The sequence below is a fragment of the Crocuta crocuta genome, unplaced genomic scaffold, assembly GCF_008692635.1.
Source record: "Crocuta crocuta isolate KB4526 unplaced genomic scaffold, BGI_CrCroc_1.0 scaffold164, whole genome shotgun sequence".
In the NCBI taxonomy this organism is placed as follows: domain Eukaryota; kingdom Metazoa; phylum Chordata; class Mammalia; order Carnivora; family Hyaenidae; genus Crocuta; species Crocuta crocuta.
In genome coordinates, this window is record NW_027530016.1 from 1,374,140 (window position 1) to 1,399,772 (window position 25,633).

Here is a 25,633-nt window from a genome sequence, read left to right on the forward strand (position 1 = left end):
TTACTCCGGGTTAGCTGATAACTTGCTTTCTCTCTCTCTCGCTCACAAACCATAGTCAGTTCACATGCTTTGCATTAAACATGTACAGATGTTGACCTAAGACAAATAATATGTGTTTTCTGCCTCTCTGCAATTAGTGGGGATTCGAGGATGCTCTGACAGTAAGTGCGGATGTGTGGTAGACTAGTCAATGCGGTAGTCTCTCTGGGCAGGGTAGCCTCGTGACCTGGAAGTGACCCTTCTCCCTGTAGTTGCTATGACTTGTGGTAGTGCTTTGGGTGCATCTGCCTGCTTAGTTTTCCTGTGAACGTTTCGCTGTTCCTGTTGTTACCTTAACTGACATTTAGAAAGCTGGAGAGTGCTAATTGTAGAAAGCCAAGTGCTTAAAAAAAAAAAAAAAAAAAAAAAAAAAGCCTAAGAGAGAAAAAGAAGTCTAAAGAGAAAAGTAGCAGAGGGGGAAATTTAGTACAACGTCAATTGCAATGTGCCCTAAACCATACAAATTAAACTTTTCTTGTCTCGCTTTTTCTTGTACAGAAGTAGAGTTAGAGCGAATACTCTAACAACGGCCAGGCTAACAAAATCAGTAGCCACAGAAAAAATCCATTTATTGATGATCCTGCAGCAGCAATCATGGGGCTCTGCTGTCTGGCTGCATTTCATTGATAAACAAAAGCACAATAATAACAGTTTTTAGTTTCATAATCTATCTGCCAATTCTCGCTCTTCAGAAATATGTAATGCTGAGCAGGCCATATACTAATTCAGTTATAGACAGCACACTGCAGATGAAGCCAGGAAAGAAGCAAGTTCATAAAGCATTCAAGGGGAAGCGATGGGCTTCTGCAACGTCTGCTCTTCTAAACACTGAGGCCATTCTTCACTGGCCATTAGGCAGTGAAAGAGGCTCGAATTTGCTGTGAAGCAATCTCAACTTCTGAAGGGTTCCAGGCGAGGGCTGTGCTTGTTTGCATAATCATAACAGTGCTTGATATCAATACTGTTGTTCTGAGCCTAACAGCCCCTACCCTTTGTGTAACCCTGGGGTTTCAAAATCAACAAGGTCTTGGATTTCCCAAGGCTTTAACCAACCCAGCAGTTATCTTATTCTTTCTGACCCTTCTAGAGTACCGTGGACAAACTTATTAAGAAGACAAACTTAGCGCTCGTGGTGGGGACAAACAGCTGGAGAGAGCAGTTTATTGAAGCCATCACAGTCAGTGCTGGTGAGTACCTTTCTCTACATGTTGTAAATGACAACGGCCCACGCTGACCTTGCTTTTCCTATTGTCACCACTTGGTGTATGACAAAGCGCCAGCAAACTTCCAGGGTAAAATTAGAAGAGAAATAAATGTACCGGTGGCATACCTGCACATTTCAGAGACTTACTTGGACTTTCTAGGTGAAGCAAATGTCTTCAAACATGGCATTCTTCTCCATCTACATTATGTCTTTCTTTCTGGAAATAGATAAGATAAACATAAAGACTTTTAAGAAATTTGTGACTCTAATTCACAGCCAGCCAGTCACAAGGCTTTGTCTGGAAAATTCCCTAAAGCAGAAGTGGCCAAATGAAGGTCACTAAGGAAGGAGCAAAATGCTAGGTGTCACAAGGTGACATTAAGACACTTTATCACTATCGTCTCTGTCATTTTACACTCTCTTCAACCATGTCTAACAGATAAGCGTTTGCACTTCTCTAGAAGTACAAATACAATCACATTCTGTTTCTCCCTGTATAAGCCAAGTACAGTCTTATTTAGGAAAATCCTACCAAAATGGAGTTGTTTTCAAACTCAAGGAGTCAGAGATCCAAGGGAATTAAATATAGAAAGAAACATCTTTTTCCTAGATTCTCAAACCTTGTCCACTGTCTGGTTGTATAAAGATGGAGGAAAGTCCCTCTCCAAGATTCATGAAAGCAACACCACTGTGGGATTTCCCCCCCTTAATTCTTCTGTTCCATCTCTACTGGTTCTTTCTCTTTAGGATTCTCCACAGGTTCATCTTCTACTGGTGCAGCTACTGAACAAAACTAGAATGTTCTAAATAGTGATCTCACTGAAAAGTATGGAACCAACATCACTGGCAGTTAGGTCGTGACTGCTAACACAGCCCCCTCTTTCCAATCTGCCATATAATTATTTTGACAGAACTCCGAACTTCTGTGGGAACAGAGGGTGGTAGAACTTTTGTGCCTCTTTATGATTAATGCTGTTTATAATCACACTTTGGTTTCTGGCAATTGAGTAAATAAAGGAAACTTATGAACATTAAGTAGTGGGAAAATGCTTGGAGACTAGATTTGGAATTGACCTGCAAATTCTCCTCAGGGGAGGGGAAAACTCCCTGTCTTAGTCCCTTCGGGCTGCCTTTACCAAATACCAGAGACTGGGTAGCTTATAAACAAGCTCACAGTTCAGGAGTCTGAGAAGCCCAAGATCAAGGCACTGGCAGATTTGGTGAGGCTTGCTTCCTGTTTCACACAGAAACTTCACATTGTCTCCTCACTTGTCCTAACACTAAGGAACAGGCAAGAGATTTCTCAGGGATCTTTTTATTTTTTATTGTTTTTTAAGTTTACTTATTTATTTTGAGAGAGAGAGAGAGAGCAAGGGAAGGGCAGAGAGAGGGAGAGAGAGAATCCCAAGCAGGCTCCACACTGTAAGCACAGAGCCTGATGCAGGGCTTGAACTCATGAACCATGAGATCTTGACCTGAGTCAAAATCAGGAGTTAGACACTTAACTGACTGAGTCACCCAGGGACCCCTGGGGTCTTCTTTATAAGGGCTTTATCCTCATAGCCTAATCACTTCCCAAAGACCCCACCTTCTAATACCATCATATTGGGGATTGGGTTTCAACATATGAATTTGGGGGTGGGGGGCACAGTCTATATCACTTGCTCATTATGGCTTATGTTTTTCTTTAAATGGAACATTAGCATCTGAGGCATGAGCTAGTCTCTCCTCTTCATGGAGACCAAAACTAAAAGGACGAAAATGGCTTGAATAAGAAATTGCTGATGAGGCCAGTTGAACACATTAAAAATAATGAAATTGTTTTATGGGCTTTGATACATCAGAATCGAAACATTAAGAACAGTAAAAGCAGCATAAACTTTAATGAACCATTCCCAATGGTTCCCAGATTTCCTTTGGCTGCAGATATGTGAGCATTTACATAATGGTCACAAGCTGGACATCATGAATGCATTTCTCTACATTTCCATTGTTCTTGGTTTAAGAGATAGGACAGCGCAGGAAACAAATATCCGTGCCCAAGTGGCGCTTACATTCTACTGAAGGAGATAGGAAATAAGGCAAACAAGAAAATCAAGTGTGTGTATGGTGATGAGCTTGTACCACAGAGAATGACAAAGCCGTGGAGAGAGATGAGAAATATATGGAAGAGCTGTACTTTGACTGTGACCAAGAAGACACCCTCAACAGACACATCAGCCATGCATTTTTCTTTTCTAGCAGTGGAGTGGCCTTGTGTTCATTTATTCACACATTTTTGTAATTTGCAGGGATCAGAGCAAACATTTTATGAACAGTCCTTGGGAGTGGTAAAAAGGTAGCTTAGAACAGTGAGAGAGATTATGCCATGCACAAGACCAAAGTTGTTATCCTGGTCAGAACAGGTATATAGCAAACCAACTATCAAGATACTAATGCTAGGGTGCCTGGGTGGCTCAGTCCATTGAGCATCCGACTTTGGCTCAGGTCACGATCTCAGGGTTAGTGGGTTCGAGCCCTGCATCGGGCTCTGCGCTGCCGGCTAGCTCAGAGCCTGGAGCCTGTTTCATATTCTGTATCTCCCTCTCTCTCTGACCCTCCTCTGCTCACGCTGTCTTTCTCTCTCTCATAAATAAATAAAACATTAAAAAAAATTTTTTTTAAAGATGCTAATGCTTCCCTACTTTAAAGGGGCATATGTGGTTTGCAGACACTTTCGTATATAATCTTGAATTAAATCCTCTCAATATCATATGTGATAGGTATTACGATTACCCTGATCTTCTAGAATCTGAGCCTTGGTGAGGCAAATGGCTTTGGAACAGTGCTCAGAGTGCCAGTCTACCAAGTACTCGTCCAGTGGGCTGTCTACTACCCTTAAGAGAGGTTTCAAAATGAGAAAAGTTGCTCCCCACCTTTGTCTCCTTGAGGGACTCTGGTCTTGTCCCCTGTCTTGGTGCCACAGTTTCAGCACTCTGAGGGGACCCAATCCTGCTCAGATCCTTTGTTGTTAATGAATGAAATACAAAACCTCTCAAGTGTTCTTATTTGTCATGCAGCGTGCCGTCCCTTATGTTGCTAAATGACTACTTGGGAATAACACAAAATTGCTCAGAAATTTGCAGGCCGCTGGGTAAACTGACCTTATTTACAATTTTGAGAGAAAATGTCAGCAAAGCAAACCCATATTTTATTGGCACTAAATTACATGAAGGGCAGTTAGAAAGCTCAGTATTTGTCATTATGATTAAATTTAGGTGTCTAAAGACTGTTAATGTTCTTTGGTTGTTAAATGGACAATAAAATTTGTAAAGCGGTATTGAAAACAGACTTTCATTGGATTTTAAGATTTCATGGCCAAAGAGTTGAGAATCAGAACCGTTTGCCTTATTAAAAATATTAAATTGCTTTTAAATGGCTCTACAGAAACGCATTTTCCTATGCAATTTTCTGTGCAAAATTAAGTCTATCTATCTTGCTAAACAAAAATAATAATTTTGGAAATAGGATTTTAGTGCTGTTTCTCACTGATTATGTTTAAATTAGTTTCGAGGTAATCCCCTGGCAGTCTGTTTGTTCTTCTGCTTTTCTTGCACTTGATAGTTCAGTACCTGGGCCTCCCATGAACTTACTGTGTCTGGGAACCAAGTTCTTAGAGTCTAATGTTCAAGGATTCATGAGACTCCAGAGATGAGGGAAGGACTAAACAGTCACGTCCCCGTGGTGGTCCTTCCATTCCTTCCTGGGTAGAATACCAGGAGCAGTGGCGTGAAGAAGTGAAGTGGCTGTCGGGTGCTTCTAAGATGTGTCATCAGACAGATGCCCTTAGACAGAGGCTAGCACTCACTGCGTGTCCAGTACGAATCGTCCCCATGTCCTCCTTCTTCCCAGTGTCTCCATCCAGGAGAATGGAGGGTTGACCTTAAGAAAATGTGTACCAGCTGGGATAATGAGGAGGAGAAACATATGTCAAGGAAGATGGCAAACACTAGCTGGGTGACGAGAACCAGATGCCAGTGCCACCAACCCCACAACCTCCATATTGTTGTTCTTCACAGCGGTCTTGGGCCGTGGTGAGGTGGAGGAGAGTGGCTGCAAGCCCGGCTTTGGAGTCAGATGTGGGTTTGTGTCCCAGACCTCCAGAAATTCTCTGGGTGACTCTGGGCAGATTAGCTCCCCTCTAAATCTCTGTTCCCTCAAATGTAAAGCAGAGATAACTGCTCCTCACTCACGGAGTTGCTGTAAGGATTACTGAAGGCAATTCATATTTTCATGAGGGCTGTCTATCCATTTAGATACCAGAGTTGGTTGTTTGGGAGACAAATCTTGTGGAAGAGTCCACAAGGAAAGATAACCAAATTTTGTGTGAATACAGTCAGTTCAGTTTAATTACTAAAATGGCTAAGTGACTAAAAACCACTGTCCCTTTTGTAGTAAGTATCAGGCACACCATTTATAGGTAAAAAACTGAGATTGAGAAAAGCAACATAACTCGCTCAAGAAAGCAAAGCTGATAAATGGCAGCACCAGGATACAGGTCAGCTCAGGATTCTCTCCAGAGTGAAGAGTACAGTCACTTGCTGTACCTGGGGACTGAGTTTGTGCCCGTGTACACACACAAGGATACACATACGGAACACATATGATCTGTGATACATATATCCAATATGTATGTGTGTGCACATACATGAACAGAGACACACAGACATGTGCACACACAAATACACACAACACACACACAGAGACATGCACATGTATCTTACACAGCATGTATCTTTATTCATTTGGATAATTGAGCCACAGCTTAAAATACGAAGGGTTTCTTTCCATAATATTCGTTAAGTCTCCCTAAGCCTAGTTCATAGGCCCATAGGGAGTATACACCAGGCAGTTCCCTAAAGAAGGAGAAGCATTTGTTTGCCTACATGCATCCATAGACTTCTCCTGCCTCGTAATTTGTGACCTTTTTTAAAGAAAGTCAACATGCTGTCCTCTCTTTTACCTGGTAATTTTAGGGACCCAGCACTAAGGATTTTTCTGAAATTCCTTTACTAATTTTGACAGAGTTTGCATATTCGACACAGTACCTACTGGCATCCTCATAATGAAGGAACATCCCAAAGTGGCGAAAGAAGAAAAAGCCTTATTGTGGTCTTGGTTCTGTGTCTTACCAGTTATAAAACCTTGACAAGGTGTTTAACCTTTCTGAATGTTAGTTTCAGCAGCAGCAGAATGAGAGGGTTGGACTAGACAAGTTCTAAGATCCCATCCAGTACTGAAATTTGGGAGTTCTGTCAGCAGACAGTATCATGTTACAGCATCCCTGACAGCATTGTGTTTCATGGACCACCTGATTTCGGTGATGGAAACTTACACTCTTCCCACCCACCCAGCTTGCTTAAGTTAGCTGTTCTACACAGTAACAGTATATAGTCCACATCTCTTCTTCCAAAAGGAAAGGGATGGGAAGATGATCTTTAAAGTGTAGCTTCAAAGAGTCTAAGAGAAATGATGCTTTGAAAGTGCCGAATTTTCTTCCTGCTCCTTAAGGGGAAATCAGAAATGTCTGTGAAATCTGTAGGACAGACATTCAAAACTAGGCCAGGCTGGTGGATGTGGCTGGCCTGTCTACACTCACTCCACTTCACAGTAGATTACAACCAGAGACCCGACTTCAACTCCTTAAGGAGGGCATGCTCTCCCAAAGCCTACCAAGCCATTGTGGAAATGAGTTCGGTGTGGGGGACACTTCCATCATCAGTTCATCATCCATGCATGCTATGTGGAGAAATAAGTGTTCTCAATTAAGATGAATTATTTCATAGCAAAAACTGTCAACTCTATGGTGCCCCAGACAATAATTCACTTGGGAATACTGTCAACTTGAAGACAGACCCACTCCATAGGCCTAAATAATAAAAATGGTGCCCCAAATGGGTTCCATGGAATTGCCATGTAATCTAGTCTAAGCAGGAATAATGCTGGCCCCTCTTCTATTATTGAACACCATCAAGAAAGAGATACTCTCATTACTTACTGTGTTAACCCTGGGTCATTTGAAAATCCTGTTAGAGCAGTTTAAAAAAATCTTCTGGGTCAAGTTTGGCAGAGCCTCGGCATAACTATAAGGCCATCAAAAGAAAGGAAGGAATGAGGAAGGGGGGAGAGAGAGAGAGAGACTGGCAGTTTTCATTTTGCCCTGTTTCTTGTGTGACTATACAGATTCTTAATTATGCTTTACTTAAAAATCATAAGCTGACCTTTTTCATTTAATGAACAAAGGTGTGCTGGTTGCATAAAAAATAGGTACAACGGCCTTAAAGAAAGTCTATCCAATACCTATGTATGAAATTGTGGCTCACATTCTGCTTCAATAGTGTTATCGTTTATTAGTTGTCTACTACATGGCGAATGCTCTATATTATTTCTAATCCTCACAGCTGTACCCTGTGGTAAGTATCGTGTATGTGTGTGAATTGACAGTCCTGAGGGTGCTTATATAACATGTTTAGTTAGGGTTGCACAACTAGCAAGTAGCCAGCTAGAATAGGAAACCCCATTGTTTTGAGTCCAAAGCTGATAAGCTTTTAGTGCAACCCTGGGTGTCCCTCCTACAATTTTTAAAAACTTTTTAAGGCTTATTTATTTATTTTGAGAGAGAGAGAGAAAAAAAAAGAGAACAAGAGGAGAGGGGCAGAGAGAGAGGGAGAGAGAGAGAATCCCAAGCAAGCTCCATGCTGTCAGCGCAGAGCCTGATGAAGGGCTCGGTCTCCCCAACTGTGAGATCATGACCTGAGCGGAAATCAAGAGTTGAGACGCTTATCTGGCTGAGTCACCCAAGTGAGCCATCCTTCCTACAGTTTTCATTCAGGTCTTAAGTGGCGAGATTTCAAATGAGTTAATGCAAGAAAAAAGAACAAAGTTGATGAGTCCTTTACTCTCAGTTATACATGGTGAGTGATGTTAAGTGTTTGGAAGTGAGTTTGCAAGCACTGGACAGAGGTGAAGAAGGACCAGAAAGAATACCAGCTGTGGAAATGGACAGTATCAGTCACTGCATGGTTAATCCCATATGAGGAACCCAGAAACGCTTCCAAATTCTTTTTGTGATCTTGGAATTGTATTTGTATCTACTGCTAGAAATCATGTCAGGTCTTTGGAAACAAAACAGAATTAATAATTCAGGTATGTTTTTCATGCTCTGCATCACCAACAGGCTCAAACTAATTGGAATAGCAATTATTTTAAACTCTAACAGGAGAGGTGAACACACTGCTGACATCCAACTTGGTTTTCATTCCTTGTTCTAGTATACAGCTAAAACATTCACGAGCATTGTGATAGAAAGTGTACGTAACCTGGGTGACAAACCATTTCGTGTAAAAATTATATGTTGGAATCTTTGACTTCTTTGGAGATGTAAGTTCAAATGATCAAAGAGCCAGGCAAGTCCTTTAACATCACTTGTGAAATTAGGGGATTGGAATAGGTGACCTCAGCCTCTGGAACACGGAAATATAAAGGGTCCTCTGATGGACCCTTCATTTTCAGCAGTAAATGTCAGCTTGGTTCCCCTGGTCCCACTGCTTGAAGTTTAGGGCTTTGACTTTAATCAAGTAGAATATCTGCCTTACAGTACACGTTAGATAAATTGGGTAATTATACCAACTTGACTGAAGCTCACTTAAGACATGTAATGCTTAAGACACACCGTCTGATGGTCACAGTAACTAAATTCAGTAACTGCTCTTCCTTGCTTTGAATTAGATATTAAGAAAGTAAAGCTTCTTTAACTTCCTATCAGAGTCCTTTTCAAAACTCCCCTCACTGAATTATAATTTAGTTATAGTTTTAATTTTTATCTTTAAAGTATAATATTTAAAAAGTATTCTTTTATCTTTCCTTAGAATAATTCATAATGTCACTCACTATAAAGAAAACATGATAAATTCCTACTTTAAAGAAATTTTATTTTCCCAGCAAATTAATTTTTATCACTTCTGCAGTTAGAAAATCATAACTGTATAATTTGATGTCTCCTTATTTGCTCTGGCTGTCAGAAAGCTTCCTTGATTTTTCTCCCCCAACTGATCAAAATTCACTCAATTCAGGTGTCTGGAAGCATCCTTTATTTATGCTTTCTTTGGACATTTGTGTCCTATTTTATCTTAATGTATGTTATGCTCTATTAGTAGGTACAGATCCACTCAGATCCTCTTAGAAGTAGTAAGAGTCTAAACTAAAATCCTTTTTAGTTTTAAATAACAGCGGATCTCTCCTGTTGACCATTACTTTTCTAGCACTTAGGACAATGTTAAGCAATGATATGTATTTGTAGAAAAGAATGAATGAATTTATGTGTGAATCAATGTTTTTCAATCCACATGAAACTGGATTAAAAGCCTGCTCTCACTATATTGTACACCTATGTCTGATCCAGAAGAAAATCTATATAAATACATACAGACTCTCATACAGGCATTTGCCATGTTTCAAAAATTTTCAGCCATATGTAATTCATATATAATAAATATAAATACACAATACATGCAGATACTCATATGCATGTATTTGCATGCATAAAATATTTTTGTATGTTGCAAATTGGATGAGCAAATCTATATTTAAAATGGCTTTTTCTGTCAGTTTTCTCAGTCGAATTTTACTGGTATTTAGCTGATAATCCTGATCCTATCTAAGAAAGAGGAAAGGCACAGGGCATGAGGAAGAAAGGGTTACAGAAAGTTGTAGAGAGAAGACTATTTGGGGCCATATGGGTAGGTTAGGCAAAGCAAATCTAGAGTATTAACTTAAAAATGTCAGTGGTGGCAGGATAAAATGTTGAATCAGGTAGCTTCGACCCTGTTTTGGAAAGACGCAGGCCAGCTACACAGGGGAGGGAGTGTGAGAGGGTGGGAGAAAGAAGCAATTATCCTCTGGCCCTTGGATACGCTTTAGCTGATATTTCTGAAAAGAATATTGGCCTGTTGAGCTGTTTTTCTCTTAAATTGCTTATTACAAAATCTTGAGGAAAACACTGCACTGAAGGGTTCCAGAATGATTCAGCGCTCTTATTTGTAAGCCTGAAGTCACGTCTCTGATGCAGCTTTTGTCTGGAGAGGCAGCAGCTCAGCTCTACAAACAATGCTCCATCACTGAATCCAGTAGCTCTTTGTTGGAGTCCGCTGCTGAGATGTGAATACAGTTCTTCTAGTGGCTGCTTACAAATCAATGCAAGAGGCACGGAGGGCTTTGCATCCCTAGGCGAGAGCCTCCGTGCACTCTTTTCAGTGGGGGAACCATTTCGGCGTCACCCAAAGTGGTGGAAGGAGGAGAAAACATAGCCACCACCACTGTATACACACATCCCAAAAGGCAGAGGGCAACCTCCTAAAAGTGACTTGCAGCATGAATTCTTGCTGTTCCGTCTGCTGTCTTGGTAAAGACCGTGTCATTCTGATTCCTGCGACCAAAAGCCACTTACCTGAACCAACAGGTGTTGACACCCCCCTCCCCCACCCCGTTTGGCTCTCCCATCTTGCCGTGGTCTGAACATGTCTGTCTGGGTGTTGTGTCTTCTGTGCTGTGAGAGCATCTTAGAATGGAATCTAGCAGCGCTAAAAAGGAGCTGACTGATCAGCTATTCTGACTGCCCTTATGTTGATAAACAAGAAACCAAGAACAGAGAGGGAAAATGTTTCATCCAAGGTCACACAGAGCCTGTTTTAGAATTGTTGACCCTTCCCAAACTTTATAGTATGGCTCTCGTTTTTCTTCTGTAGTTTGCATTTGTAGAACCAACCCTTTAGTACGTATTCTATCCATGCCTGTCCCCCGATCTTACCTAAGGACCCCTGAGCCTCTTGACAATGTGATACTTTAGGATCAGACAAAGCAAAGACCAAAACTTTCCTGAGCCAACACCTCTGCAGCACTGAATGAGTGAATGGTCTCACTGTTGGTGGACAGTTTCCTGTTCACACATGCCGCACAGCAACGCTGTACAGTATATATCCATGAACCCATTTATGAGATGCGGAAACAGAAGTTGGGATTCAGACCCTGACCTACAGGTTCTGATTCCAGACTCAATCCTCCCATCTTGTCACACTTGTGACTCCAGAGTTTAATGCCTGTAGGCCATAGGCTTATTCCTGTTCTTCACACTATGCTCTTGCCTCAGGGCCTTTGCACAAGCTGCCCCCCCCCCCCCCCCACACACACACACAAGAAAGGCTTTCCTTCTGTCTGGATGTTCTCACCATTAATGTATCAGCTCCCAGGTCACCTCTTCAGAGGAGTTTCTCAACCACCTGTCACTAGTGTGAGAAATAAGCCCAGTGACCCAATCAAAGGAGGGATGCGGAGACGTGGAGACTCGGAGCCCAGTGAAGCTAGGGTTTAATCAACTTTCTTGCAAAAGTAGGTATCTGATGGACAGGCGCACTCAGGGTAGTTACAGCAGACAATTTATCTCCCAGCATATAAGTCCCTCCCCTGATTCCTCATTGACTGAGTAATACAGAGGTTACAGCCTTACCTGGATGTCACCTATGCCCTTGTAAGGCACAAAGTAGTCTGACTGGAACAAATGTACATTCCCTGAGATGACTCAGAGACTTGCAGTCCCTCCTTTGTTCTTTGGGGTGTGCTTATTGCAAAGCCTGTGAAAATTGGCCCATGAAACAAAGAGGGGGAAAAGACCAGAAACTAGTATGTCCAAGGGTTTGGGACTCCATCGTTGGGGGAGGGGGTTCCTATTTCTTTCCATTATGGTGGAAACCTATTGTTAACTAGACAGCACAGTTTTGATATTTCTGAAAATGAATCACCTCCCTTACTTCTCACACTACTACACTACTTGACTTCACTGTCTTCCTAGCCCTGAAATTATGAGGTTTGTTCATTTGTTTTATTTGATTGCTATCTATCTCTCCTGGTCAGAGTGGAAGTTCTGGGAGTTTTATTTGTCTATATTTCCAATGCCTAGAAATCTCCCTGACACATAAGTTATTACTAAATATTCACTGAAAAAAAAATGAATGGCACAAATAAAGTCACTCCTTCAACCACCCTATTCCCTTTAAAGATTGACTACAGATACTGGTCCAGGTTAGGGGTTCAGCCTAGACTTGCGTACAAAACAGGGATTTAAAATATTTTTAGAGTTCCGACCCATATATTTAAATGCATTTGTTCCATGCTTTAACCAGATTAAAAAAAACAAAAACAAAACAAAACAAAAAAAAAAAAACGGGCCACAGACTTACAGGTAATGGGAGGGAAAGAGATATTTTTAAGATGGTTTTATATTGAAGAAAACCCTCACCACAGCTCCATTGGGATTATTATTTATGGAAAAGTAAAATGCCTCTGGCTGACAAATTTGATTGTCAGCATCCACTGTAACCAGCCTACCCCTTAAGAAAAGTGTACATCACTATCTCAAAAATAAACGTTAAAGAAAAAGAAAGAAAAGGGACGCCTGGGTTGCTCAATCAGTTGAGTGTCCAACTTCAGCTCAGGTCATGATCTCACAGTTTGTGAGTTTGAGCCCTGCGTCGGGCTCTGTGCTGACCGCTCAGAGCCTGGAGCCTGCTTCAGATTCTGTGTCTCCTTCTCTCTGCTCCTGCCCTGCTCATGCTCTCTCTCTCTCTCTCAAAAATAGATAAACATTAAAAAAAGAAAAGCATACATGAACAGTGAGGGAATAGATATGCTCCATCTAAATGAGCTAATCCTCCCATCCAAAGCAGATTTCACTACACAGAAGCATATAGCTTCTTTTAAAAATTCCATTTATCAGGGCGCCTGGGTGGCTCAGTTGGTTAAGCGTCCAACTTCAGCTCAGGTCATGATCTCTTGGTTCTTGGGTTCAAGCCCCGTGTCGGGCTCTGTGCTGACAGCCAGCTCAGAGCCTGGAGCCTGTTTCAGATTCTGTATCTCCCTCTCTCTGTGACCCTCCCTTGCTCATGCTTTCTCTCTCCTTCTCTCTCTCTCAGAAATAAATACAGCATTTAAAAAAATTAAAAAATAAAATAAAAATTCCCTTGTCATCAGCACTAATGATGGGGTTTAGGAATGGTGGGGGTTCAGAGATGACAGCCAAGAAAGAATTCTTGAAACTTCCTTAGTGTTAAAAAGGTGATTTTATTAAAGCATGGGGACAGACCCATGGGCATAAAGAGCTGAACTGGGGTTAGGAGAGTGACTGGTTATATACTATGGAGTTGGGGGAGATAAAGTCAAGAGATAGTTTCTGAAGGGATTTTCATATGCCAAAGAAGACACAGGATGCAGGAGGGCTAGGCATTGTCAAGCTAAGGTTGTTTTTCCCTCTGGCAAAGCATCGACATTAAGACGATAGTTACTGGAGAAATGTTATACTCTTTATTTGCCTCAAATATTTGTCAATGGGCTGCAGGTTATAAGGAAATTTAATTTTACGTGCCATTTCCTTCTCGCCTTTGTTCCCCACATCACTATGGAGGAGTGATGTTGGGGCTCCAGGAAACGGAGTCTACAGGTTTCTTGTTTATTTATCTTAGTGGTAAGATTGCCTTTTTCTTATAATTTGCTCAGGTGTTTGTAAACTGGTGGAGACTCATGTCTTGCATGGCTGATCTCTATCTGTTAACCATTTGTTCTCGCCCTTCCTTTGTTCTTGGGCAGCCAGGAGTGCGTGAGGAGTGTCACACACATGCCACCTGGCGGTGGGGGGCGTGCTAGCTTGTGCTTTGCCCTCCGCCTGCCTTATGCTCCCTCATCACTAAGGAGTAAATTAGTCATGGCTAGCCTCAATATTCAGGAGTGGAAACTGAAGCGCGTGGAGAATCTGTGCCCAGCAACACGTAAATCACTTCACGAAGTCCCTTTGTTGTCAGTGGTGGGCCTATTTACGGGGGTCTTGCTGAAAGTCACAACAGAGAGAAGGAAACATGGGCAAGCAGATGAGGGGCGCTGAGTAACTGCAATCACTTTGTATTGTGTGAACCAAAGCCATGATTCAAATTTTAGATACTAAGCGTACATCGCCACTTTGCCAGCATTTCAACTCACAAACCTCGAGATCAGAACAAAGGCTCGTCAAGTGATCCTGAGACCAGGAAGGCAGGCAGGGGGCAGGGGGTGCTGAGGGTGGGGAACAGCTCCTGAAAAGCTGCCTTCCTTCTGTTTGTGATGCGGAGAGATAGATGTTTGCCACCAGAATGAAAAGGATCCCGCTTCTCAACAGGGCCAATATAAATCACCAATAGAGGATTTTCCCGAAGACGAAAGGGAAATTCTTGTAGAAGAAGAAACTAGAGCCATCCATCCATTCCCCAAAAGAGCATTCTGTATTTTATACATGATGTACACAAGAGGGTTATTTTAAGAAGAGTATTTTAGGAGTATTTAAGGAGAATATTTTAATGAGTTTAGATTTTATCAGATTGGATTTCTGCTGGACAAACCACAGAGAATTTTTCCGCTGGAAACTTTGGGTCAAGTTAATTTCAGTGAAGTAGTGGAAAGAGGTTCAGATTTCATAAGCAAGTCACTTAAACTCTTCGAGGCTTGGTTTCATCTTTAAAATGGAGAACATAATACCTCCATGACCAGATTGCTAGAAGGATGAAGATTAGGTGGGATGTGTATGTTTACTCATGTGCATGGGAGTAAGCACTCAGTAAGTGAACCTGAACTCCCAGTTAGATCACAGCAGTATCTTAAGAGAATCCAGACGGTCTTTTTATCCTGCTCTGCATGTGAGGCAGGCTTTGGTACATGTCTACCCTTATATAAATTTCAACATTTTCCTAGGACATAACATTGAGCTGTTTGTTGAAAATTACAGGGTTATTGCTGCCCAAACAGTTCCTTCAAAGCTCAACTTCCTACACTCTAGGAGGCTAATTCAGACGCAGCTGCTGCTATTTACAAAGTGTTATCAGGGCCCTCAGGCCAATCTTAGAACCTGGTGTGCTCACTATCCACCCTCTATAACTAAACCATCTAAACTAGCAGGAGGCATCCACACCTGCGGAGTATCAATTCCACTTGTTGAAGGTTTATTTCGTAGGTGCTCAAGTGTATAGGGAGTGTGCTTCCCTACTGCAGAGGCCTGGAATTCTGTTCATCCTACAGTCAAAGAAGGGTAAGAGTACACTGAATTTCAAGATATTTAGCCTGACTTGGAGTTATTTTGCAAAGACAAAGCTTGGGGCATAAACACATGACTAATTATGTCAAGTTACAATCATTTAGGAACAGCTCACATGAAGAAACTTTAAAAAGATAAAGAGATGAAACTACACAGTCTGTTTTCAGCTTTAAACTGATTCGTTTTGCTAATAATCAGACTTACATGGAACGAGAACTCCTTGGTGGATTTTTTGTTTTGACACTGGCCACATCTGCTGAGAAATACTTCTGATACAGGAGATATATTTTTTAATGTTTATTATTTTTGAGAGAGAGAAAGAGTGTGAGCAGGAAGGGGCAGAGAGAGAGGGAAACACAGAATCTGAAGCAGGCTCCAGGCTCTGACCTGTCAGTACAGAGCCCGATGTGGGGCTCGAACTGACAAACCATGAGATCATGACCTGAGCCAAAGTTGGACACTTAAATGACTGAGCCACCAAGGTGCCCCCAAGGAGCTATTTCTTGAGCCAACCATCCTAACAAGGTCCATGATGGCCTAAGCTGGCAAGGATTGTTCTTTCACCCAGGGGTTCATTTATTCCAGACAAGGTGGAAAGTGAGTGAGTTGCCTTCTTGTGTCCCTTCCAGCACGGTGACCCATCACATGGCCCTAGCCCCCCAAGTATGGGCTGAAACTAGCACTGGTCCTATGGGGGCAGAATGGCCCATAGCTGTCTCTGGCTTGGAATTGGGGGTTGGGGATGATTAACAGGGTCTATGTAGGTATTTTCTCCATCTCAGAACAGGCCAGCAGTCCAAGTTACAAATCTATAGCAATCTTGAACTCAGACTTTGTGCACAATGACGTTGATATCCAATGCATTTATTTATCTAGGGACATAGAATAAAAATTAGAGAGCAGTCAAGTCTCTAGGACTTGATGTGGGTGTGTAGGCACACTTTATTCTAGACATCGAGTCTCCACACTAATTCAAATCCCCACCAGCTCATGAACAAGGACCTCTCAGTATATCCCTAGGCTTGCTCTCAGGCCTTTGCCTGCAGGGACTAAGGCAGACCAGAGACCAACAGCAAGCCTTACACTCTCCTGAAGGATAACGAGCTTCCCAGGGACGTTTTCACAATCCAAATAAATTTTGAAGAAAGCTTCAAGAAGGAAAGTTCTTAGAAAGAGCTGGCATGATGTCAAAGACACAGGTATTCTAATAACAGAATAATTTTCTGGACTGAACAGACAGTAAGGAGTCATGTTTCTTAAAGAGAATAAGGACAGATTAAACATTGTATAGTTGTGACCCCCAAAATCAATTATACTAATATGGGAAATGGGAGACATGACCTAAAAATGGCATTGAAAGAGTGAGTTGTTGTTGATGTAGAGGTATAAGTTCTCTGTAGGACAGCGTTTGAGATGGCTACCAAAAGTTCAATGTGTACATTAGTGAGAGTGGATGGCATCCAGAATGTCAAAGGTAAAAGACCTTCTTCAATGCCGGTGGATTAGCTGCCTCTTGAAGTTACACTCAGCTCCATGTACCATATTCTAAAACAGAAGGAGGACTTAGTGCTCAGAGGAGCATGGCCAGCTTGACAAAGGAACCTGGAGAAAGGACTGAGGTTGACATGGCAGTGGCCAGCTTCAACTGCGTGAAGGAACAGCATATGGAGTAAGAGTGGACCTATTCCCTGTGGCCTAAGAGCCTATGGCACCTGGGCAAATGAACGTGACCTAACACAGAGCCCACTAAACCTTGGGTTGTGGGATCGTGAACTCTCCAGTAGCTAAGACTCTCAAGTATGGGACAGCTGACCATCTGAAAGTAGACAGATTTTAAAGGAATTCACCTTAAGCAGAAAGGTGACCTGAGCAAGCTCTGAAACCCTCTCAATGCTTTAAGTCCAGGTATCTTCTAATAGTCACATGTTTCATTGGATAAAAGCAAATACTTGCATTTTTTTCCTGTGCTTTGGCAATGCACAGATCTAGCAATCTGAGTAAATTGTGTTTTGAGATCTTAGTGTAAGGAATTATTTTGCAATATACTTAGTGGAAATTTTTCTGATATCTTCTACTTGTCATCAGAGAATATGTATAAAGTAAATACTTCCCAATATTAGGTTATAGGAAAATATTTACAGCACTTCTCCAAAATTCAGAAGAAAAGACAAATTCTTGTTTGGGAATGAATCTTTGGGTCACTGGATTTATTGGCATATAAGAAACTGTTAAGAGTAGAAAGAGATGAATAAATGTTTTCTCACTAGAAATAATATACAAAGGGGGAAATGGAGGGGTGCCTGGGTGTCTTAGTTGGTTAAGTGTCAACCTTTGGCTCAGATCATGATCTCATAATTTGTGAGTTCAAGCCCTGCATCGGGCTCTGTGCTGACAGCTCAGAGCCTGGAGCCTGCTTCAGATCTGTGCTACCCTCTCTCTCTCTGCCCCTCCCCTCCCCTGCTGGTGCTCTGTCTCTCAAAAATGAATAAATGTTGGGGCGCCTGGGTGGCTCAGTCAGTTAAGCGTCCAACTTCAGCTCAGTCGTGATCTCACGGTTTGTGGGTTCAAGCCCCACATCGGGCTCTGTGCTGACAGCTAGCTCAGAGCCTGGAGCCTGTTTCAGATTCTGTGTCTCCCTCTCTCTCTGACCCTCCCCTGCTCACACTGTCTGTCTGTCTGTCTCTCTCTCTCTCTCTCAGAAATAAATAAAACATTTAAAAAAAGAAGAATAAATGTTAAAAGTGGAAAAAAGGTGGGGGGGGGGGAGGACTGGAGAAAAAAGAAGTTTTTAGAGCCCTGAGTGAGCAAGACAGTAAAAGCTATTGGGTTTAACTCAAGCCCTATGTATCAAATGGGGGAAGTTGGGGAAGAGATACAGGAAAGCAAGAGAATAAAAAATTCAATCAAATCTGTTTGTAGTTATTCCTCTTAAAATGAGGAGGGTTGATTTCAGAGATTGCTAAGGTTTCTTTTGTCTTAAACACTTTACGATTCTGTCAGAACCTTTGAAAGCAAAAAAAAAAAAATTGGAAATCTACAATTGAAGAGAACTTTTTGTAATTTCTGTATATCAGGTTGCAAAAAAAAAAAAAAAGTGATAGCTATAGAGGAGAAAGCCCATTCAATCCAATGAGCACAAATCTTTGTGCTCAGAAACTAGAGAGATACCAAATCAAATCAATCCCACTTGGAAACAAAAAGGAATAAACTCTCATAAAGAACTTCGGCCCAAAACAAGGTGTGTTGAATATAGAAAACCACACAGTGATCAAACTTCACAGTTATTGGTTTCTATATTACATGGGGCTGCAAAGTAACATTTGTGGGATGCAGGTCATATGGATGGTGGTGTGGTTGGCAGATGTCATCCTCTATCCACTCAGTCATACTCCTGGAACGCATCTGATCATTCTCATTATTCCCCTAGTGGGAGGATACTCTTGCAAAGAAAAAATAAATGGACTAATGATAGGTAAATACCTAGAAGTAATTGAAAGTCAGACCCTTCCTCAGAATTAATAGCAATACACATTCCTCAAACTGCTTTCCATTACAGACTTGTGACAACATAGGCCAGTTTCCCAAATTCTTGAGTGAAGAGCTAGATGTAAACCAGGGTGTTTGGTTCAGAACTGCATGGCTGATCTCTGACAACTAGAAATGGACATAAGAACTTACTACAGTCAAGTAGAAATTTTAAAATAGCCACAACCATTATGCCCTCTCTTTATTTATTGTTTTCTATTTTTAGTTGTTCCCCAAAGTCTTGAGAAAGATCACACAGCTAACGTGACCAAAAATGTATCAGCTTTAGAAAGTAAACCATATCTAGAAAACAAATTACAATATAAACATGGTGCATCAGTGTTTTCAAATTCCTAAAAAGGGCAACATTGTATTTATATAGCGCTAGGCATTAGAAATATTCTCATATTCAAACTTTGAATCAGTATGTGATAGATGCTGTACTTCTCAACTTGCTTCAACAAGACATCGCATGTAGTAAAATATTTCCTGGGCTGTTAGATCAAATCCCAATTCAGCCACTTACCAACTGTGTGATTATTTGAGAAAGTCACTTAAATCCTCTGAGCTTCAGGTTTTTGTATGTACAACAGGATTAATAATGCTTACCTCATAGCATTATTGTAAGGATTCAATAAGATCAGATATGTGAAAAAGTTGAGTGCCTGTCACTTAGTAAACACTCTATCACATTCCCTCCATTTTTCTTTTCTTAAAATCAAGCAACTTAGGAAGGCTGTGGTGATAACAACTCATTTAAACACAATATAGATTCTGTGAAATCAGGATGCTCAGATCATATTGATTTACTATCTGCCTTCTGACAAGCAATAGAGAAGGAATATGGCACATCTGTCTGAAAAGGGGTTCACAGTTTCACAAAAGACTAACATTTCCTCTTCCAGTCCTTACCACTGGAATGTGGGAGTTAGGAAACTCATTTGACCGATGAGGAATTGAGGCTCAGGAAGGCCAAGCATTGCTCCCAAAGAAGCAATAAGAACTAGAAATTGTCTTAAGTCTTCTGACCTAGGTGTCCCCTCTATCCTGGTGACTTCTTTTTCTGGTTGATCAAACATCCCCGAGGCCAAACCCTGGGTGCCTCTGGAGGGACGCACTCTAACACCTGGTCTACATTAGATGCTGGGTTATCTGCAGGTGCCAAGGTGAGGATTCCCTTTCATGATCAATTGTGCTGATGCTGCCTTTGTGTTCGTGTCCCAGAGCAGAGTCAGTGCAAGTTCTGTTATGTCAGTAGCTGAAGCGATGCTCTCTCCTCTGTGGTTTTAATGATGCGGCTCTTTTTGTAGTTATATTTAGGAAGTCCAACAGGTCTCAAGGAAACCATTTGAAGGGCCATGGGAAGGATTAGTCGAATATAGCTTATCTTTCCATGAGTGGAATCCATAAAGCTGCAAAGGAGGATTCTAACATAAGAAGATCCATTGCCTGGGATCCTATAAAAGGAAACCCACCACCAAACTGCCTGTTTCTTTGTTAATGCAGAGGAGGGATCGGAAAGAAGTATGTAGCCTCCGGTAAGCCTAAGCTGGCAAACATACAGAACTGGCACATTACTATCGTGTTTGCCGTCACAGAAAGGATGCGCCAGGTGTTTTTTGGTTTTGTTTTTTAATGTTCCCCTGCTCTTTGCAGGGACAAAAGTTTTAGTCCTGAGGGTGATGGAGAAACATCATTTCTTTTTCCTTCTCTTTCCTTGTGAATCATACATGGCAGTCAGTGGTCATTTTTAAGATTTAAATGGCATCTGAGTTGGAGATTAAAATTTATAAAGAGCAGTGTGATCCTAGGAAAAAAGATGGGAAGGCACTTCTACTTTGAAATGCAATAAAACAGATGGGCCCTCCCATTCCAGACTTACGTGTTAAAATATTTCAGACACAAGGGTGCCTGGGTGGCTCAGTCAGTTAAGCGTCTGACTTCGGTTCAGGTCATGATCTCATAGTTATGGGTTCAAGCCCTGCACTGGGCTCTGCATTCACAGTGCAGAGCCTTTTTGGGACTCTTTCTCTCTCTCTGCTCCTTATTCACACTCTCTTTCTTTTCATATATTTATTACAGATACCTTGTAATGCTGGAAGCCTACAGAAGGAAACTTCTCTGTCCCTCTCTACCTCTCTCATACACACACACTTATTTTGCATTGCACACTTATAGATCATGAAGATAATTCCAGAGGGCAAGATTAAATTTTGTTTCTAAAAGCCTAGAAAGTAACCTTAGGACCTAACATGTTGGCTAATCAATTAAATAATGACAGGGAAACACAGTACAATCCCAAGTGCAGGAAAATAATGAGAACTACCATGATAATCATTATCTTGAAATATTCTCACTTTGAAGAGATGATCTAATTATTCCCCTGCACATCCCTCATGGGAAAGGTGTTATTATCCCATCCTGAAGGCAAATATAATGTCTACTCTCGATTTATACGTGTCATTTCTTTGGAGAAGCTTCACTATTTGCTTTCTTATTCTTCACAATGAGTCTTAGACACCTCAAATTAAGTAATTTTATAGAATTAGAGGCAGAATAACATTTTTAAAATTAAAATCCATGTTTTCCAAGCTGCTTTAATCATATATCCTATGAAATTACAAAATGTCCAAAAATATAGAATATATTAGCTTACAAAGATCATACACAAAATAAATATAACCAAAAGTCTAGAGCTTTTCCTGAGCTTCCATGGGGGTATTTTTGCAACTCTCCCATCTTTGGGATGGGGAGTTAGGGAGAAGAGGAGTCGAGGAATTAACAGGGTTCTCTTCTTCCTCTTTCTCTCCAATAAGCTCTAACAATGGCTGCTCTCACAGTGAGTTCTTCCTGGACCCAAAGGATAGGGTGAAAGAGAAATGGGAAGAAAGGTTAGAGGAAAAAAGAAGAAATGGATAAGCAAATAAGAAAGGAATGGGTAGTAGAAACACTGAGTGGTTATCCTTGAATATCAACATCATGACCCAGGAGGGTTCTGGAGGGACTGTATTAGTTTGCCAGGGCTGCTGTAACAAAAGACCACAGCCTGGGGAACTTAAACAACAGATTTTTCTTTCTCACAGTTCTGGAAGATAAATGTCCAGGACCAAAGTGTTGGCAGGTTTGCCTTCTCCTGGGGCTTCTCTCCTTGACTGGGGAGAAGGGCTGCCTTCTTGCTGTGACTTCACATGGTCCTGCCTTTATACACACGCATCCCTGGTGTATGTCCCAACATCCTCTTCTTATAAGGATACCAGTCTGATCAGATTAGATGAGGGCACCCGAACAGCCTCATTTTAACTTAGTCATCTCTTAAAGGCCCTATTTCCAAATATAGTCACATTCTGAGCTTAGGGCTTCACCATAAGAATCTGGGGGAGATAATTCAGCCCATAACAAGTGCTTTTATTTAAAATCATCTCCGGCTTTCAGGCAAGATACTGAAAAAAAGTGCAAGATATATGCAATAAGTGTACAACATGACACTGAAGGAGATGGGTGTTAAAAGATAAACTGAGGCACATTAAAACTTTCAAGAGTTTGAGCATATATGTATTCAAATCAGGCAAAGCCAACCCAAAGTGGTTTAGGGGCACTCTGCCAACAGGAGCTAGGGGAAAGGCCTTTATAGAGCAGAGGTGGAGGCAAAGCAAGGAAATTATTTGATTGGCCATAGCTGAAGTGGTTGCCTTATTTGGTAACAGCTAGGTGGAGGCTTGTGATTGGTTGCTCTAAAATTTTGTTTTCAGGGTGCCTGGATGGCTCAGTCAGTTAAGCATTGGACTTCAGCTCAAGTCATGATCTCACAGTTCGGGAGTTCGAGCCCCCCGTCGGGGTCTGTGCTGACAGCTCAGAGCCAGGAGCCTGCTGCAGATTCTGGGTCTCCCTCTCTCTCTGCCCCTCCCCTGCTCGTGCTCTGTTTCTCTCTGTCTCAATAATACATAAAACATAAAATAAATAAATTTTTGTTTTCTCAGACACAACTGTATTTATGGAAATTGATCTGGTTTAGGTTCTGATTGGATTACATAGATTACCAAAGCATTTGAACTGCCCTTTGGGGCTCCTTCAGTGACTTTAACATGGTAACAATGCTATCTTACTCTAGTCAGTCACACATTTTACAACCAGCTGGTTGACTTGAATTCCCTACCTACTTAGTCTCCAAAGGTGATTCCATTCATCTGCTGGAGGCTTCCTGCCAACACTTTGTTGGTGATGGTCCAAAGCCTCCAAGGGGAGTCCGTTTTCTCCACAGGTCCCCAAAGTTTGTTTGCATGATGATGCTGACCATGTGCTCACTGAAGAGAGAGTGAGCCATTGCCTCGTCTCTCTTCTGTGAGAGAACAGGTGACAAACAGAGACTTTTTTTCTTCTCGCATTTTGTGAGACACACTTTTCCCTCAAAGCTCCTCTGCTTTAAGGATTTTCCCAGGAACGATCTGCACCAGATGGCTTCACCACTGGACTGCCTCACGGAGAGCACATGCATTTGTCCATCCTGGTATCTCAGGTCACACAGTCAGCTGGAAAGTCTGACAGCCTCACTTGCTGCTGCCAGTGGCATTAGATGGCCAAAGGAAAGGAGGATCTTTGATGACAAGATGTGTGGGGGTTGGGAGTGAAGAAAGTCTTCAAGGAGTTCTTCCCACGTGAAATTATATTGGCCACCACTTCAAGAAGAGTTGACCTTCAGTGTCCCAGTCTTGAAATATGTGAATGGGGGCTGTATCCCATTATAAATGACGTCTGTTTTAGAATGCTTTTATTGATTTCCTGGTTCCTTTAAATAATAAGTGTGGTGTATTTATGTACTGATTGTAGGATGTAACTGGCAGAATTGTGCCGTGTGTGTACATATTATGCAATTAAGTAGTTACATAAAGTCAGTGGACATTTGTACATGCATTATTTCATTTAACAAGCACTTAGCCACCTTATCCCACGTGCTGGAGATGGGACCAAACACTAGGGACACAAAAATGAACAAACTCCTGCCCTCAACGGGCTCACAGTCCATCAAAAAAGAAAGCAAATGGATAGTCTGCACAGAGAAAGGTTCTTGAGTGTGCATCATAATCACCTGTGCCACCCCCTTCCATTCCACCCCCAGTCCTCTAGTTTCTGATTTCGTGAGGCCAGGAATTTGCCTTTCTAACAAGTTCTCTGGTGATGGTGATTTTGCTGGCCGAGGGACCACAGTTTGAGAACCACGGATCTAGCGTCGCAAGTATCAGGGGGCTATGGAAGCACTGGCTGGAGGGCAAGGGGGGGCCATCAGAGGTTTCACAAAGGAAGTGAGTTTTAAAGGGCGAGTGGGAAAGGAGAGGGAGGGAGGGATCAGGACATGCCAAACACATGTAGTTCTAAAGGACAAAAGTTGGAGACAGTACGTATGGTTTGAAAACAAATGCAGAAAATCCCATTTGGCTACGATGAAGTTTGAGTTCCAAGTTATTGCAAGAGATGAAGCTGAAGAAATCAGCGCTGTGATTGAGGGCCCTGAACACTGTCCCGTAGTGATTATTTCACCACGGATCTCCGGAGCCAGCCTCCAAGCTGGAAGAAAAGAGCCTTGGCAATAGAGTTCTGTCATAGTTACCCTTCATCAAAAGAAGCTTCTCTCTGAGCCTGGCACAGGGCTTCCCAGTCTTTTGAAAGAAATCCTTTTCATTTCTCTGAAGGTGATAGGACAGTAGAAAGCGTGTGTTGATTGCATGTAACCAGAACTAGGTGGGGGCATACGTATTTGCCAGTGACCAGTGAACCACAGTGAGGGGGGTATGTCAGTAGTCTGGTAACCAATTAATTATAATCGACTCTGAGAAAACCCTCAGCTTCAGTCACCTCCAATGACCTCCTGGTTGCTCAGACAGGCCTAGGAAGGAGGCAGGTGGAGAGAGGAAGACCCCAATCAGTGCAGGTTGTGATGAAATGTGCTTCATTCCTCTCTCCAGGGGAAGATGACGACGACGATGAATGTGGGGAGGAGAAGCTACCCTCCTGTTTCGATTACGTGATGCATTTCCTGACTGTGTTCTGGAAGGTCCTCTTCGCCTTCGTCCCCCCTACAGAATACTGGAATGGCTGGGCCTGTTTCATTGTCTCCATCCTCATGATCGGCCTACTGACAGCTTTCATTGGAGACCTGGCTTCCCACTTCGGATGCACCATTGGCCTGAAAGATTCTGTCACTGCGGTAGTGTTCGTTGCACTTGGAACTTCGGTACCAGGTAAAGACTGTATTCACATATGATTTCCCCTAGATGTGGAAGCCCATTTGCCTTCCTGACCTTTTCTTTCTCACAGTTTCAAGGACTGTGATAACAAACCAGGCCTGTGAAAGACAAGAGCCCAGAGATATAAATAATGTCACTGCCAGAAGACTGTCATGGCATTTTTCAAGGTTAGAACACTGGCCAGTATCATCATGATGACAGGAAAGCATTCCCAGAGGGACTGCCTGGCCTGTGTGGAGAGCGCACACTGGTTTGATGGATAGATCCATAGAGCAACTTCCTGTTACAATTAGTGCTTTCAAAAATACAAAATTACAGAATCATCTTCAAGCACAAAATTTGTCTTTTAGATATTCACTAACGTTTGGATAATTTCCATGGAACTGTATGGTTGGGTACCTGAGATAAATACCTACTGAAAACCTGATACACTATTCTCTGGACCCAAATGTTAATGGGAGTAAACTTACAAAACAAAAAAAA

General features: G+C 41.9%; 1 protein-coding gene across 4 annotated transcripts in view; it reads left to right on the forward strand.

Moving 5' to 3' along the window:
- Positions 1 to 25,633, forward strand: part of SLC8A1 (solute carrier family 8 member A1) — a 386,260-nt gene that overhangs the window by 328,503 nt on the left and 32,124 nt on the right. For all 4 annotated transcript variants that reach the window (XM_077764224.1, XM_077764226.1, XM_077764227.1 and 1 more), the window contains 2 exons: positions 1,127 to 1,226; positions 24,869 to 25,144. In XM_077764224.1, the coding sequence (XP_077620350.1) occupies positions 1,127 to 1,226; positions 24,869 to 25,144 (376 nt within the window). The remainder of the gene's footprint in view (positions 1 to 1,126; positions 1,227 to 24,868; positions 25,145 to 25,633) is intronic.